The 12,819-nt window shown below is 42.1% G+C and overlaps 1 protein-coding gene across 7 annotated transcripts in view; it reads left to right on the top strand.

The window, feature by feature from the left end:
• Positions 1 to 12,819, top strand: part of LOC140476930 (receptor-type tyrosine-protein phosphatase mu-like) — an 887,393-nt gene that overhangs the window by 737,742 nt on the left and 136,832 nt on the right. For 4 of the 7 annotated variants that reach the window (XM_072569880.1, XM_072569878.1, XM_072569883.1 and 1 more), the window contains 2 exons: positions 2,909 to 2,935; positions 6,062 to 6,249. In XM_072569880.1, the coding sequence (XP_072425981.1) occupies positions 2,909 to 2,935; positions 6,062 to 6,249 (215 nt within the window). The remainder of the gene's footprint in view (positions 1 to 2,908; positions 2,936 to 6,061; positions 6,250 to 12,819) is intronic. The other 3 variants (XM_072569881.1, XM_072569879.1, XM_072569884.1) reach the window with 1 other exon arrangement.

The following is a 12,819-nucleotide window of genomic DNA, read 5'->3' as shown; positions in this document are numbered from 1 at the left end:
TCTACCACTGACAAGATCTATTGCAGAAGTTCACAAAGGCTTCTTAGACAGCATTTTCCAAACTCACCACCACTTACTTCTAGAAAGACCAGGGCAGCAGAGACATGGGAACACCACCATCTGCAAGTTCCCCTCGAAATTACTCACTATCATGACTTGAAAATGTATTGCTGCTCCTTCAGTGTTGCTGGGTCAAAATCCTGGAACTCCCTCCCTAACAGCATTGTGGATGTCCCTACAGCATATGGACTGCAGTGGTTCAAGAAGGCAGCTCTCTGTTACCATCTCAAGGGCAACTAGGGATGCGCAATAAATATTGGTCAAGCTACAGACACCCATGTCCCATGAGTGCTTAAAGAATACTTCTAGAATTGTGTGAGCAATGTGAACTCAGCTGGCCTTACAAGAGGCAATTTAAAGACTGGCTATTTTCCTGGTACAGTAACATAATAGAGACCAAGACTTAACAATCTAGAAAATTGGTTCAAATTTCATCTTGATAACCAAGGAATCCAAAACTAGCTAATAAAGTCTAAAATAAAAATTGCTATCGGTAATGTTGACCCTGAAACTAGCAGATTGTTGCAAAATTTCATTTGGTTCACCAATATCCTATAGAGAAGGAAATCAGCCATCATCACACCGTATGGGACTCCAGACCCACAGCAAAGTGGTTGACTCTTAACTGCCCTTCCAAATGGCCTAGCAAAGCCCTGAGTTGTAGCTAACAGTAGTGGAAATGTCTAATAATGATAAAACCAAATTGACTACTCACTACCCTCAATGTCACTGGTTCAACATCGTGGACCTCCGTCCCTCACAACATTGCGTGTGTATCTGTATCACACGAGCTCAGCCCCCAGCTTCTCCAGAGCAATTCAGGACGGGTGATAAATTCTAGCCTTACCAACATCCCATCAGTAGAAAAATGAAACGAGTAGGTTTTCTCCCAGAGTCCAGGTCAACACTTCTCCATCAACCAGCAATTGACTAATTTTTTTTTCCACTTTTTGCCATTTGAAAACACTTGAATTAAGTTATAAACCAGCAAATCAACTCCACTTCAAAAGTAATACATTGGCTGTGAACTGATTCACGTGTCCTCAATATGTGAACAGCATAATAAAGTTGACCGCAGGATTTCAAAGTTACTGGTTTCATGCCTTGCAAATGAAGGTTTCTTTCTAACCTGTGATCCTATGGTTTTGTTCCCATGCATGTTCCATGGATCATATTAAAAGCATGTAAGATAGTGCACAACTTGTTCAAGTGGAAATGGAACTGATATTCATACAACATGCTCAAGGCTTTACACCAAACCGTCAATAACTACTTTTGGAAAATCAGTGACTGCCATTTTGTAGTCATTAGAATATGTAATGGACTTAGATTTCAGAAAAAGTTGCAGACTATTTCTTAACAAATGTACAGTTTTAGCTTGACATGTCTTAACCTTTCTGTGTGGAAGTGACCACACACAAGAGTGAAATACCCTGTTCTTCATTATTTTCTGTCAGCTACAAATTACAAATTGTGACTTTGGCCATTAGATATTTCAATGGTGGTGTCCATTTTTAATGGAGTAATTCCTCCATCAAAATGATATTCATCAATATTACCAACAGTAATTTGAGGATAGTTTACTAAATGGACATAAAGAAGGCTCATGTACAATCTGATCTATGTTCAGTTCTACACATTTTGATTCCTGTTTCACTTGTCTTTAGTGTAGTTCCTGTCTACCCCTCTAGAAAGGTAAATCTAGAAATACTCCAGAATAGCTTGAAATAATGGCACAGAGACTGGTATCCCATCACCAAGTCACCCTTTACTTACACATGGAGAGTCCGTGACACTGATTCAGCTCCCTCAGAGCCAGCTCTCAGACCAGCATGTGTAACACTCCTGTTTTAAAAAAGGTTTTTTAATGAGACTCTCTGAATGTCCTATTTTTATTTCTTTTTTAAAAAATGTTCTCACAAAATTTTTTTAAACCCCTACACTAACTGCAGTAGTGCTTATATTTTCCCCAGCACCCAAGTTGTGTGTGTGCAGGTGCGGAATAAGGTGTACAAATCTTTATTCAGTTTCTACCACCAGGAAGAAACAAGGCACCCAAGTGGCCAGTGACAAGTAATGCCCATCAAAACGAAGACAATGCTGTGTGATCAAACAGTGAAGGGGAGGACAAGGATTAAATCAAAATAGAATTGGAGGGGGAAATAATACACTCCACTCCCTGCAGTGGTCACCTCTCCAATCTCCTGTTTCTTTTTTGGTTTTCTGCACAAATCTTTATTCAGTTTCTACCACCAAATACTCCTGTTTATATCTGTCAGCCAGAGCTCCTTGATTGGACCAGGTTAACAGCCCCATGAGGTCTTTAAGGTCCACCTGGCTGACCTTGTTACAATCATTACAAGCTGATCAAAGCCAAATCCTAAGGCAAACAAGATTACAGCAATCCATGAGCCCTCATTTTCAAAGCAAGATAAAGCCTTGATTAAATTATTGCATTACAATCATGCCTAATTAGTCATTATTTTCTATGAAAATTATAATAGCTTGGATAGAGGTTAGATCCTGCCGACTTATTAATTCCACATTTTCATTATTTTGCAATTAGATATTGTTAACCCTTCAATTTGTCCTTGCAGTCACTTCCAGGTCTCCACTATTTTCAATGTAACCATATTATGACAAGCTTACAGGTGTATAGAATCCAGTACAAATCTGGTGATGTGAAGGTTAACCACTCCTCTGTCACAAACTATAATTCATTTTAAAAATTCAAAATGAAGGTATAGGGTATAAATGCTTAGAGAAAATTAAAATGAAACTAACTGCAGTTTTTTCTCTGGTATGGTACCACCTTGTGACTTGGGTCTACTTACTCGCTACTCACCAGATCCATTCGTGCCAACTGCAATATTAGGTGAGGACCTTTCTGTTTTTCTCCCAGTTTACTGCAATTTAAGGAGATGAAATAAACTAATACAGTGGCTTGTGTTGCATTTGTTATCTGGCAAAGACGAATTAACTTAACACATCTCCCTTAAATAATACTCCCGGATGCATTGGCTGGCATGCAACTGGGCTGCAGTGCCCAGGAGATTCCCAATTTCGATTCCTGGTCTGCGTTGAGTGAGCTGGTGAAAGAAAGGGGTGTGATAAATGGGTCAGGGAGGAGAACATCAACCAGGGTTCCTGCTCCTATCTGCTGTCCAGTTACCCACCCTCTTATCTGTTTCCCCACACCAAGAACACGCCTGTAAACTACGCATGTGTGGACATCACGTAAGGGTTGACTCAACTATTGTGTTCACCAATGCTCACATGTGGAGAATGGCCACATTTTGAGCCCTTGGAAGATTGCTGGCTCCCATGGGATTATATACCAGAAAAAAACCCTGAACCTCAGGAAAGGAGAAGGATTGGGGGCTGGAGGAGGGAGGTTAGAAATAAAGGAAAAGAACACCTGCAACATAAATGCACACCCACGTCACTTTGCAATTGATCTTATCTTGAAGTCAGCAATGCAAACTGCATTTTTAAAAAAAGCAATATTCCCTATCAGTCGCAATGAAATTCGGGATTTTACTTCTCTTATTTCGAACAGCCACTCTTTTCTTTTTTCCTTCTGTTTATTTCATCCAAACTGAATTAATGGAACTGGGTATTTTGAAATTGCTGGTTAAAGGTACTTGAGCATGACATGCTATTGAAATTGTGATGCAATGTCCCCACACCACTAGTCAGTCATAGCTGTCTCTGAAGACCATGGCCATAGATTTGTACTGAGATCCACAAAATATTAAACTAAAAAATATTCCAGTCATTTGACAATTTGAAGCATCCCCTCAGCCTTCAAGCAGTCTGTCCAACAATGAGATAATTACTGTAGTGTTAAAGGGACCACTGGGGTACTGGGCTTTAAGTAGTAACCAAATAAAAACAAATTTATTTATAATATAACGTTTCCATCGATATTATAATGAACTGGTGAAGAGCTGTTTATTCTTTAAAAGAAAATCAGATAAAATTAATTTTAAGACATTTTAAGGATGTTCACAATATTGTTGCTTATGCCCTGTTTCCTTTTCTCCTCCTCTTTTTTTTTCTCTCTCCACATTGACCTCTTACGTATCTTTTTTTAAAAAGTGCCAATAAATGGTAAGTTACTTGCTTGCCCTGTTCCAGAGGTGCCTTTTCCAGCTCACCCGATTCTGGCCAGTTCTGTTGTGTGTTGACTTGCATGGCAGTTGACATATAGCATTTCATGCCCTGTGTAATAACTCATAAAGCCATTCATTACATGGCATGTTGAGTAAGTGTTGAAGATGTTAACCCTGTCTTCCCCATTTCTCTCCCTCTATGCCACCGCACAATCCTCCCACCCCACCCTTGATGGACCCCAACTGCATTTCCCATTTTATATTCCGTTGAATGTTTTACGCCCGGCCTTTCATTGTAATTTTTGTTTAAGCTGAGCTTGAGAGCCATTGAACGTGTCATCTTCATTCCGAATGTGCATTGACTTGGCTTGCTGTGATTTTTTAAAAAATGAAATCAAGGCCAAAAATGAGAACTGATTTGTTAAGTGTTCTATACAATGTGATAGGATCTGTTGTGAATGTTTGATTTTTGCTTTATAATTGAGAAAAGGAGGAAACCCTTTCCTGAATTATAAAGATTTTATTGGCCCATCTGACCCAAGAGCATTTTGTTTAACAAGGAAAAGTTGCTGTTTTACTTTTTTTTAACTACTCAATTCTCTTAAGTGAAAAGAGCTGGAATGGTTTCTGAACCTAGATTTCATTTTAATTGATGAGCTTATTGGTTGCTTGTACTTGGTATGATTATTGAACTTTTGTGGTTATTGGCGGTCACCTTGCCAATAATTTGTAATCTGTTTGATTATTGGCATGACCACTACGGTGAGGGATGCATTTAATTTTCTAATTATTTGGGACTATTCTAAGGCTGCAGTATGTTACTATTGCATGAGGTAATGGTATAATGTAACTTCCCAAACAAGAAAAAGTGGCTCCTTTCAAATAAAATGTTCACTTTCAGCGAAATATGATTCACTTAAAATCAATTTTCAATTGAGTTTTATTTTGCACCTTTATTCCTCAATCTACTGACACTTTTTGCTGCTACTAATAACTTATTGACCACCTTGAAACACTTTCCATCATGCAGCTGGGGTTGCAGACACCTTAACGTTAACAGGCTGTTTGACTGGAAGCAGCATCACAGCTCACTACAGTCATGTCCTTAACCAAGCTGAAACCACCATTTACCATTTCCGGCAGGAGTCGTTGAACAGCAGTTGGCACTGAGTGCAGTTCCAACATCCCCAGCTGATGTCTCAAGCTGAGATCAAACCCTAACAAACTCAAACACAGGAATGCCATTCAGCCCATCAAAGCTTGTTCTCTCATGTGATCCACACCTACTCAACACGCTCCTCACCCACCCCCACCCCATCACTGCCAATCCCCATTAAAGAAACACTAAATTCTTCATGCTGTGATTTTACAGTTGTACAACTCAATATCCCTTAATTCCATGACTTATTTAAGGATGAAGTTAAACAACGGTCTCCAAATCATTAAAGCTGAGACTACCTTGACCTACATGGTAGACCTTTTCTGCCATAAAATGTAGTCATTTCCTTTTATCTATCCACATATAGAATTGGATCACATTTGCTCTCCATCCATTAAAATCGAACCCTTTTGTGGACCCGATGAAGGGCTCATGCCCAAAACGTTGATTCTCCTGCTCCTTGGATGCTGCCTGACCTGCTGTTTTTCTCCAGCACCACACCCTGACCCCTTTAATGGACATGCCATTTCACATTTATGCCAATTACCTAAATGTCTGTGTAAAACTGCAACTTTAAAATTACCAACCAAAGCGAAACATAAAATGATACATTGATTCACTTTGTTTGACTAATTCAAATCTACGACCATTTTACTTCGGAAGTGGAGCGTTTACAACCAGCTTGGATGAGCAACAGTTAATTATCACTGTCACTGTTTACCTGCAGATGAAAATCACACAGTCACCAGTGAGGCCAGCAACCTGGGAAAGCCACATCCCTATAAGAAGCGAGAGACTGTGGATGTACCTTATCAAACTGGGCAGCTTCATCCAGCCATACGAGTGGCAGACCTGCTGCAGCATATTACCCAGATGAAATGTGCTGAAGGCTATGGATTCAAAGAGGAATATGAGGTAGGTCATGGAGCTCAAGAGTAAAACCTTGCAATGCCTGGTATTGTCTTGTGTACAAAACTCCTCCAATACATGCCAACAGCTAGACTAGCTCTGCTGATTCTGGCACCTATCTCACATTTCCCAAAGGTAACAAAAATGGGCTTAATTTCGATGTTGTGAGATCCAGTCCATATTATTTATTGGTGACTGACATCAGTATCCAGCAGACTCAGTACAGGGACATCATTGTTAGATGCAGAGGAAATCTCTCCCTCTCCTTTTCACTTCTGATCAATGCAGCGCCTCAATCCTCAGGAAGTAAACACTTTATTCCATTTCCCACAACATCACGATACAGTTTCTCAAAGAGCAGTTTGCAATTGTTCCGCCACGCGTTACAGTCAATATTTAGCCACACGTCGAGTGGGTTGGTGAACAGATAACTGAAAGCTTCAGCTGATTTGAAGCCAAGACTCGGAGATAAGAGACGATAATTCAGAACCTACTGTGACATACCGTGTGGAGATCGTGAGGACTGCAGATGCTGGAAAGTCAGAGTCAATAAAGTATGGAGTTTGATAAAGGACAGCAGGTCAGGCAGCATCAGAGAAGCAGGGGAGTCGACGTTTAAGGTCAGGATCTTTCATCAGGTCCTGACCTGAAACATTGACTCCCCTGATCCTGTGGTGCCATACTATTTGCCATCTTAATTTCTGACTGATCGACGGGAGAGATTTGATTCTCAAATCTTCCATGGCCTGACACTGGAGAGGCCTTATAGTTAGTACATGTTGTAAAATTGGTACTGGACTGATCATAAACATACAAAACAGAGAAAATAAGAACAGGAGCAAACCATGTGACCCTACTTCACCATTCAATATGTCCATGGATGATCATCTAACTCGGTACCCTGTTCCTATTTTCTCCCCAGACCCTTGGAACACTTTACTCTAAGAACCAAATCTAACCTCTTGAAAAAATTCAATGTTTGGCCTTAACCACTTTCTGTGAGAGAAAATTCCACAGACTCATCACTCTTGAGTTAAGAAATTTCTTCGTATCTCAGTCCTAAATGGCCTAAACTGTATTCCTATACTGTGGCACCTAATTACAGACTCCCCGGTCGCCTGTATAGTCCTGTTAGAATTTTATCAGTTTCTGTGAGATCTCCTTTATTCTTCTAAACTCTAGTGAATATAGTCCTAACCATTCCAGTCCCTTCTACATACATCAGCTATACCATCTCAGGACTCAGGCTGGTAAGCCTTGATTGCACACCCTTCAGAGCCAGAACATCCATCCTCAAATAAAGAAAACAGCACACGATATTCCAGAACAAAGAAAATTACAGCACAGGAACAGGCTTCTGGCCTTCCAAGCCAGATCCTATCTAAACTGCCACATATTTTCTAAGGATCTGTATCCCTCTGCTCTCTGCCCATTCATATGTCTGTCTAGATACATCTTAAATGATGCTATCATTCCCATCCCTACCACCTTTGCTGACAATATGTTCCAGGCACCCACCACCCTCAACGTGAAAAACTTTCCACGCGTATCCCCCTTAAACTTTTCCCCTCTCACCTTGAACTCATGACCCCAAGTAACTGAGTTCCCCACTCTGGGAAAAAAATTTCTTGATATCCACCCTGTTTACACCTCTCATGATTTTGGAGACCACAGTCAGGATCCCCCCTCAACCTCTGTCTTTCTAATAAAAATAATCCTAATCTACTCAGCCCCTCTTCATACCTAGTGTCCTCCATACTAGGCAACTTCCTGGTGAACTTCCTCTGCACCCTTTCCAAAGCATCCACATCCTTTTAGTAATTTGGCGACTGGAACTGCACGCAGTATTCCAAATGTGGCCGAACCAAACTCCTATACAACTGTAACATGATCTGCCAACTCCTGTACTCAGTACCCCGTCCGACGAAGGAAAGCATGCTGTATGCCTTTTTGACCACTCTACTGACCTGCATTGCCACCTTCAGGGAACAATGGACCTGAACACCCAGATCTCTTTGTACACCAATTTTCCCCAGGGCTTTTCCATTTACTGTATAGTTCGCTCTTGAATTGGACCTTCCAAAATGCATCACCTCGCATTTGCCTGGAGTGAACTCCATCTGTCATTTCTCTGTCCATCTTTCCAATCTATCTATTTTGGTAGTATTCTCTGACAGTCCTCTTCACTACCTGCTACTCCACCAATCTTAGCGTCATCTGCAAACTTGCTAATCAGACCAACTGTACCTTCCTCCAGATCATTTATGTATATCATAAAAAACAGTGTGATCCCAGCACGGATCCCTGTGGGACTCCACTGGTCATAGGTCTCCATTTTGAGAAACTCTCTTCCACTCCTACTCCCTGTGTCCTGCTGCCTAGCCAGTTCTTTATCCATCTAGCTAGTACACCCTGGACCCCATGTGAGTTCACTTTCTCCATCAGCCTACCATGGGGAACTTTATCAAATGCCTTAATGAAGTTCATGTATATGACACCTACAGGCCTTCCCTCATCAATCAACTTTGTCACTTCCTCAAATAATTCTATTAAGTTGTTAAGACATGACCTTCCCTGCATAAAACCATCTGGCCGATCACTGATAAGCCCATTTTCTTCCAAATGGGAATAGATCCTATCCCTCAATATCTTCTCCAGTAGCTTCCCTTCCACTGACGTCAGGCTCACAGGTCTGTAATTACTTGGATTATTCCTGCTGCCCTTCTTAAACAGTGGGACAACATAAGCAATTCTCCAGTCCTCCAGGAACTCACCTGTGTTCAAGGATGCTGAAAGATATCTGTTAAGGCACCAGCTATTTCCTCTCTCGCTCCCCTCAGTAACCTGGGATACAGCCCATCTGGACCTGAGGACTTGTCCACCTTAATGTCTTTTAGAATACCCAACACTTCCTCCCTCCTTATGCTGACTTGACCTAGAGTAATCAAAGATCTATCTTTAACTTCAAAATCCATCATGTTCCTCTCCCCGGTGAATACCAATGCAAAGTACTCATTAAGAACCTCACCCATTTTCTCTGATTCCATGCATAACTTTCTTCCCTTGTGCTTGAGTAGGTCAACCCTTTCTCTAGTTATCCTCTTGCTCCTTATAAACAAGTGAAAGGTTTTGGGATTTTCCCAGTTTGCTAAGGCTATTTCATGACCCCTGTTAGCCCTCTTAATTCCTCATTTCAGATTGGTCCTATTTTCCCGATATTCTTCCAAAGTTTTGTCAGTTTTCAGTCACCTAGACCTTCTGTATGATTTCCCTTTCCTCTTCACTACTCTCAATGTTTCACCTGTCACCCATGGTTCCCTAATCTTGCCATTTCTATCACTCATTCACAGAGATATGTCTGTCCTGCACTCTAATCAACCTCTCTTTAAAAGCCTCCAACATATCAAATGTGGATTTACCCTCAAACAGTTGATCCAATCTATATTCCCCAGCTCCTGCCAAATTTTGCTATAGCTGGCCTTCCCCTAATTTAGCACTCTTCCTTTAGGACCACTCTTGTCTTTGTCCATGAGTATTCTAAAACTTGTGGAATTGAGATCACTATTCCCAAAGTAATCCAACACTGAAACTTCGACCACCTGGACAGGTTCATATTCCAACACCTGGTCCAGTGTGGTCCCTACCTGAGTTAGAGTTACATACTGCTCTATGAAGCCCTCCTGGATGCTCCTTACAAATTCTACTCCATCTAGACCTGTAACACTAAGTGAATCCCAGTCAATGTTGGGAAAATTAAAATCTCCTATCACCACCACCCTGTTGCTCCTGCATCTTTCTATGATCTCTCTACATATTTGTACCTCTATCTCACCGTCGCTGTTGGGAGGCCTGTAGTACAGCCCCAACATTGTTACCACACCCTTCCTATTTCTGAGCTCTCCCCTTATTGCCTCACAGCTCGGGTCCTCCATAGTGCCCTCCCTAGCACAGCTGTGATATCCTCACTGACCAATAATGCAACTCCTCCAACCCTTTTATCTCCCTCTCTATCCCACTTGAAACATCGATATTTAGTTACCAATCATGTCCTTCCCTCAACCAAGTCTTACTCATAGCAATAACATCATGCTCTCAGGTACGAATCCAAGCCCTAAGTTCTTCTGCCTTACCTACTATACTTCTTGCATTAAAACAAATGCACCTCAGACTGTTGGTCCCTTTGCATTCATCATCTGCTCCCTGCCTACTCTTCCCCTTAGTCACGCTGACTTCATTATCTCGTTCCTTCCAAACTTTAGTTACTACCGCCTTCTTGTCCAACCTCCTCATTTGGTTCCCAACCCCTGCCCACATTAGTTTAAACCCTCCCCAACAGCATTAGCAAAAGCACCCCCAAAGACATTGGTTCCAGTCTGGCCCAGGTGTAGACCATCCAATTTGTAATAGTTCCACTTTCCCCAGAACTGGTCCCAATGCCCCAAAAATCTGAACCCCTCCCTCCTGCACCAACTCTCAAGCCACGCATTCATCCTGCGTATTCTTTCATTTCTATTCTGATTAGCACATGGCACTGGTAGCAATCCTGAGATTATTACCTCTAAGGTCCTACTTTTTAAATTGGCTCCTAATTCCCTAAATTCTGCTTGTAGGACCTTGTCCCGTTTTTTTAACCTGTATCATTGGTGCCTATATGCACCACGGCAGCTGACTGTTCACCCTCCTCATTTAGAATGTTCTGCAGCCGATCTGAGACATCCCTGACCTAATACAAATGGTGTATTGGGAGGCAATACACCATTTGGGAGTTTTGTTTTTGACCATATAACAACCTATCTACTCCCCTTGCAATTGAATCCCCTATGACTGTAGCCCTTCCACTCTTTTTCCCGCCCTTCTGTACAGCAGAGCCAACCATGGTGCCATGAACCTGACTACTGCTGCCTTCTCCTGGTTAGCCATTTCCCCCAACAGTATCCAAAACGATATACTGTTTTGGAGGGAGATGACTGCAGGGGACACCTGCACTGCCTTCCTGCTCTTTCTCTGCCTTTTGGTCACCCACTCCCTTTCTCCCTCAGCAGTCCTCATCTGCAGTGTGACCAATTCACTAAACGTGCTGTCCATGACCCGATCAGCGTCGCATATGCTCCAAAGTGAGTCCATCCGCAGCTGCAGAGCCATCATGCGGTCTAACAAGAGCTGCAACTGGACCCACTTCCTGCACATGAAGGAGTCAGGAACACCAGCCGCATCCCTGAGCTCCTACATTGAGTAAGAGGAACATAACACGGGTCTGACATCTCTGCTATTTTTAATCTTAACCTTATCTTGGTCTAACAGTAATATTAAATAATAGGCAAATGAAGAAAAAAGGAAAAATTTTTACCAATCACACAATTAAAAAAAGCTTTACCTTATAAACACACTGCACGTGTAATGTCGCGTGTAACGCACGAACATGTGATGCACGTTTAGTCGCTGCCCAAACATTTCAGTTCACTCACCTTCCCAGAGTGAAATTTGACCGTTCCCACTCAGCTCCTCACTCTCATCGCCTCCACTGCTGCAAAATGGAGGCCACTGACTCTCGAGATAAGTCCTTTTAAAGGGAAATTTACCTTCCCAACAGCCCCCTGGTCCTTGCTGTCACCGCTCCCATGGTTGCTGAAAATGGTATAGTCTCAACAAGGCACTGTACAATTGCAGCAAGATTTTCCTCCTCCTGCCTTTGAATTCTCTTACTCTGAAGGTGACATATCATTTGCTTTCTTCACCACCTGCTGAACCTTCACACTTCCTTTCAGTGATTTTTTTGATTTGATTAGATTAGATTCCCTACAGTGTGGAAACAGGCCCTTTGGCCCAACCAGTCCATACCGACGCTCTGAAGAGGAACCCACCCAGGCTCATTTCCCTCTGACTAATGCACCTAACACTGTGGGCACACCCAGGGGAGAACGTGCAAACTCCACACAGACAGTTGCGTGAGGCTGGAATCGAACCTGGGACCCTGGTGCTGAGAGGCAGCAGTGCTAACCACTGAGCCATCATGCCAGAAGACCCAGGTCTCGTTGCACCTCTCCTTTTCCAATCGAAATTTCAATTCACTGATTTTTGCAACATCTAGTAGCTGCAAATTTGTCCCATTGTTGCTCATTAATCCTGGCTGAACATCCTACTTCAGGTTAACCACATGATTTCCTTGTTGCTCTCCATTCTCCGCTAGGCCTGCACCACACCTCCACGTTCACTATTGCTCTCCTGATATGTTTATTCTCATGGTACACCAACTTTCTTTGCCGCCAATAAATGAATCAGCTCTTCGTCATACCTGATTCATTAATTTTTGGCAAAACAACCTTCCTAACCATGTTCAAAGTTTTCCCAATGAGTAAAGTACCATCAAAAAAGAAAATTCTTAAAATTGCACTTCTTTGTTGCCCCTATAATTGTTTTCATGAGTTGCTCTCTGCACTTTCCTGGAGATTTGAGAGGTGCTAGACAAACACAGCAGGTCAGGCAGGATCCTGCTCCTCGGATGCTGCCTGACCCGCTGTGCTTTTCCAGCACCTCTCTGATCTAGACTCTGGTTTCCAGCAACTGCAGTACTGAGTT

This window comes from Chiloscyllium punctatum, chromosome 5, assembly GCF_047496795.1.
Source record: "Chiloscyllium punctatum isolate Juve2018m chromosome 5, sChiPun1.3, whole genome shotgun sequence".
In the NCBI taxonomy this organism is placed as follows: Eukaryota; Metazoa; Chordata; class Chondrichthyes; order Orectolobiformes; family Hemiscylliidae; genus Chiloscyllium; species Chiloscyllium punctatum.
Note: the sequence above shows the minus strand (reverse complement) of the source record. Positions and strands in the feature narration are given on the sequence as shown.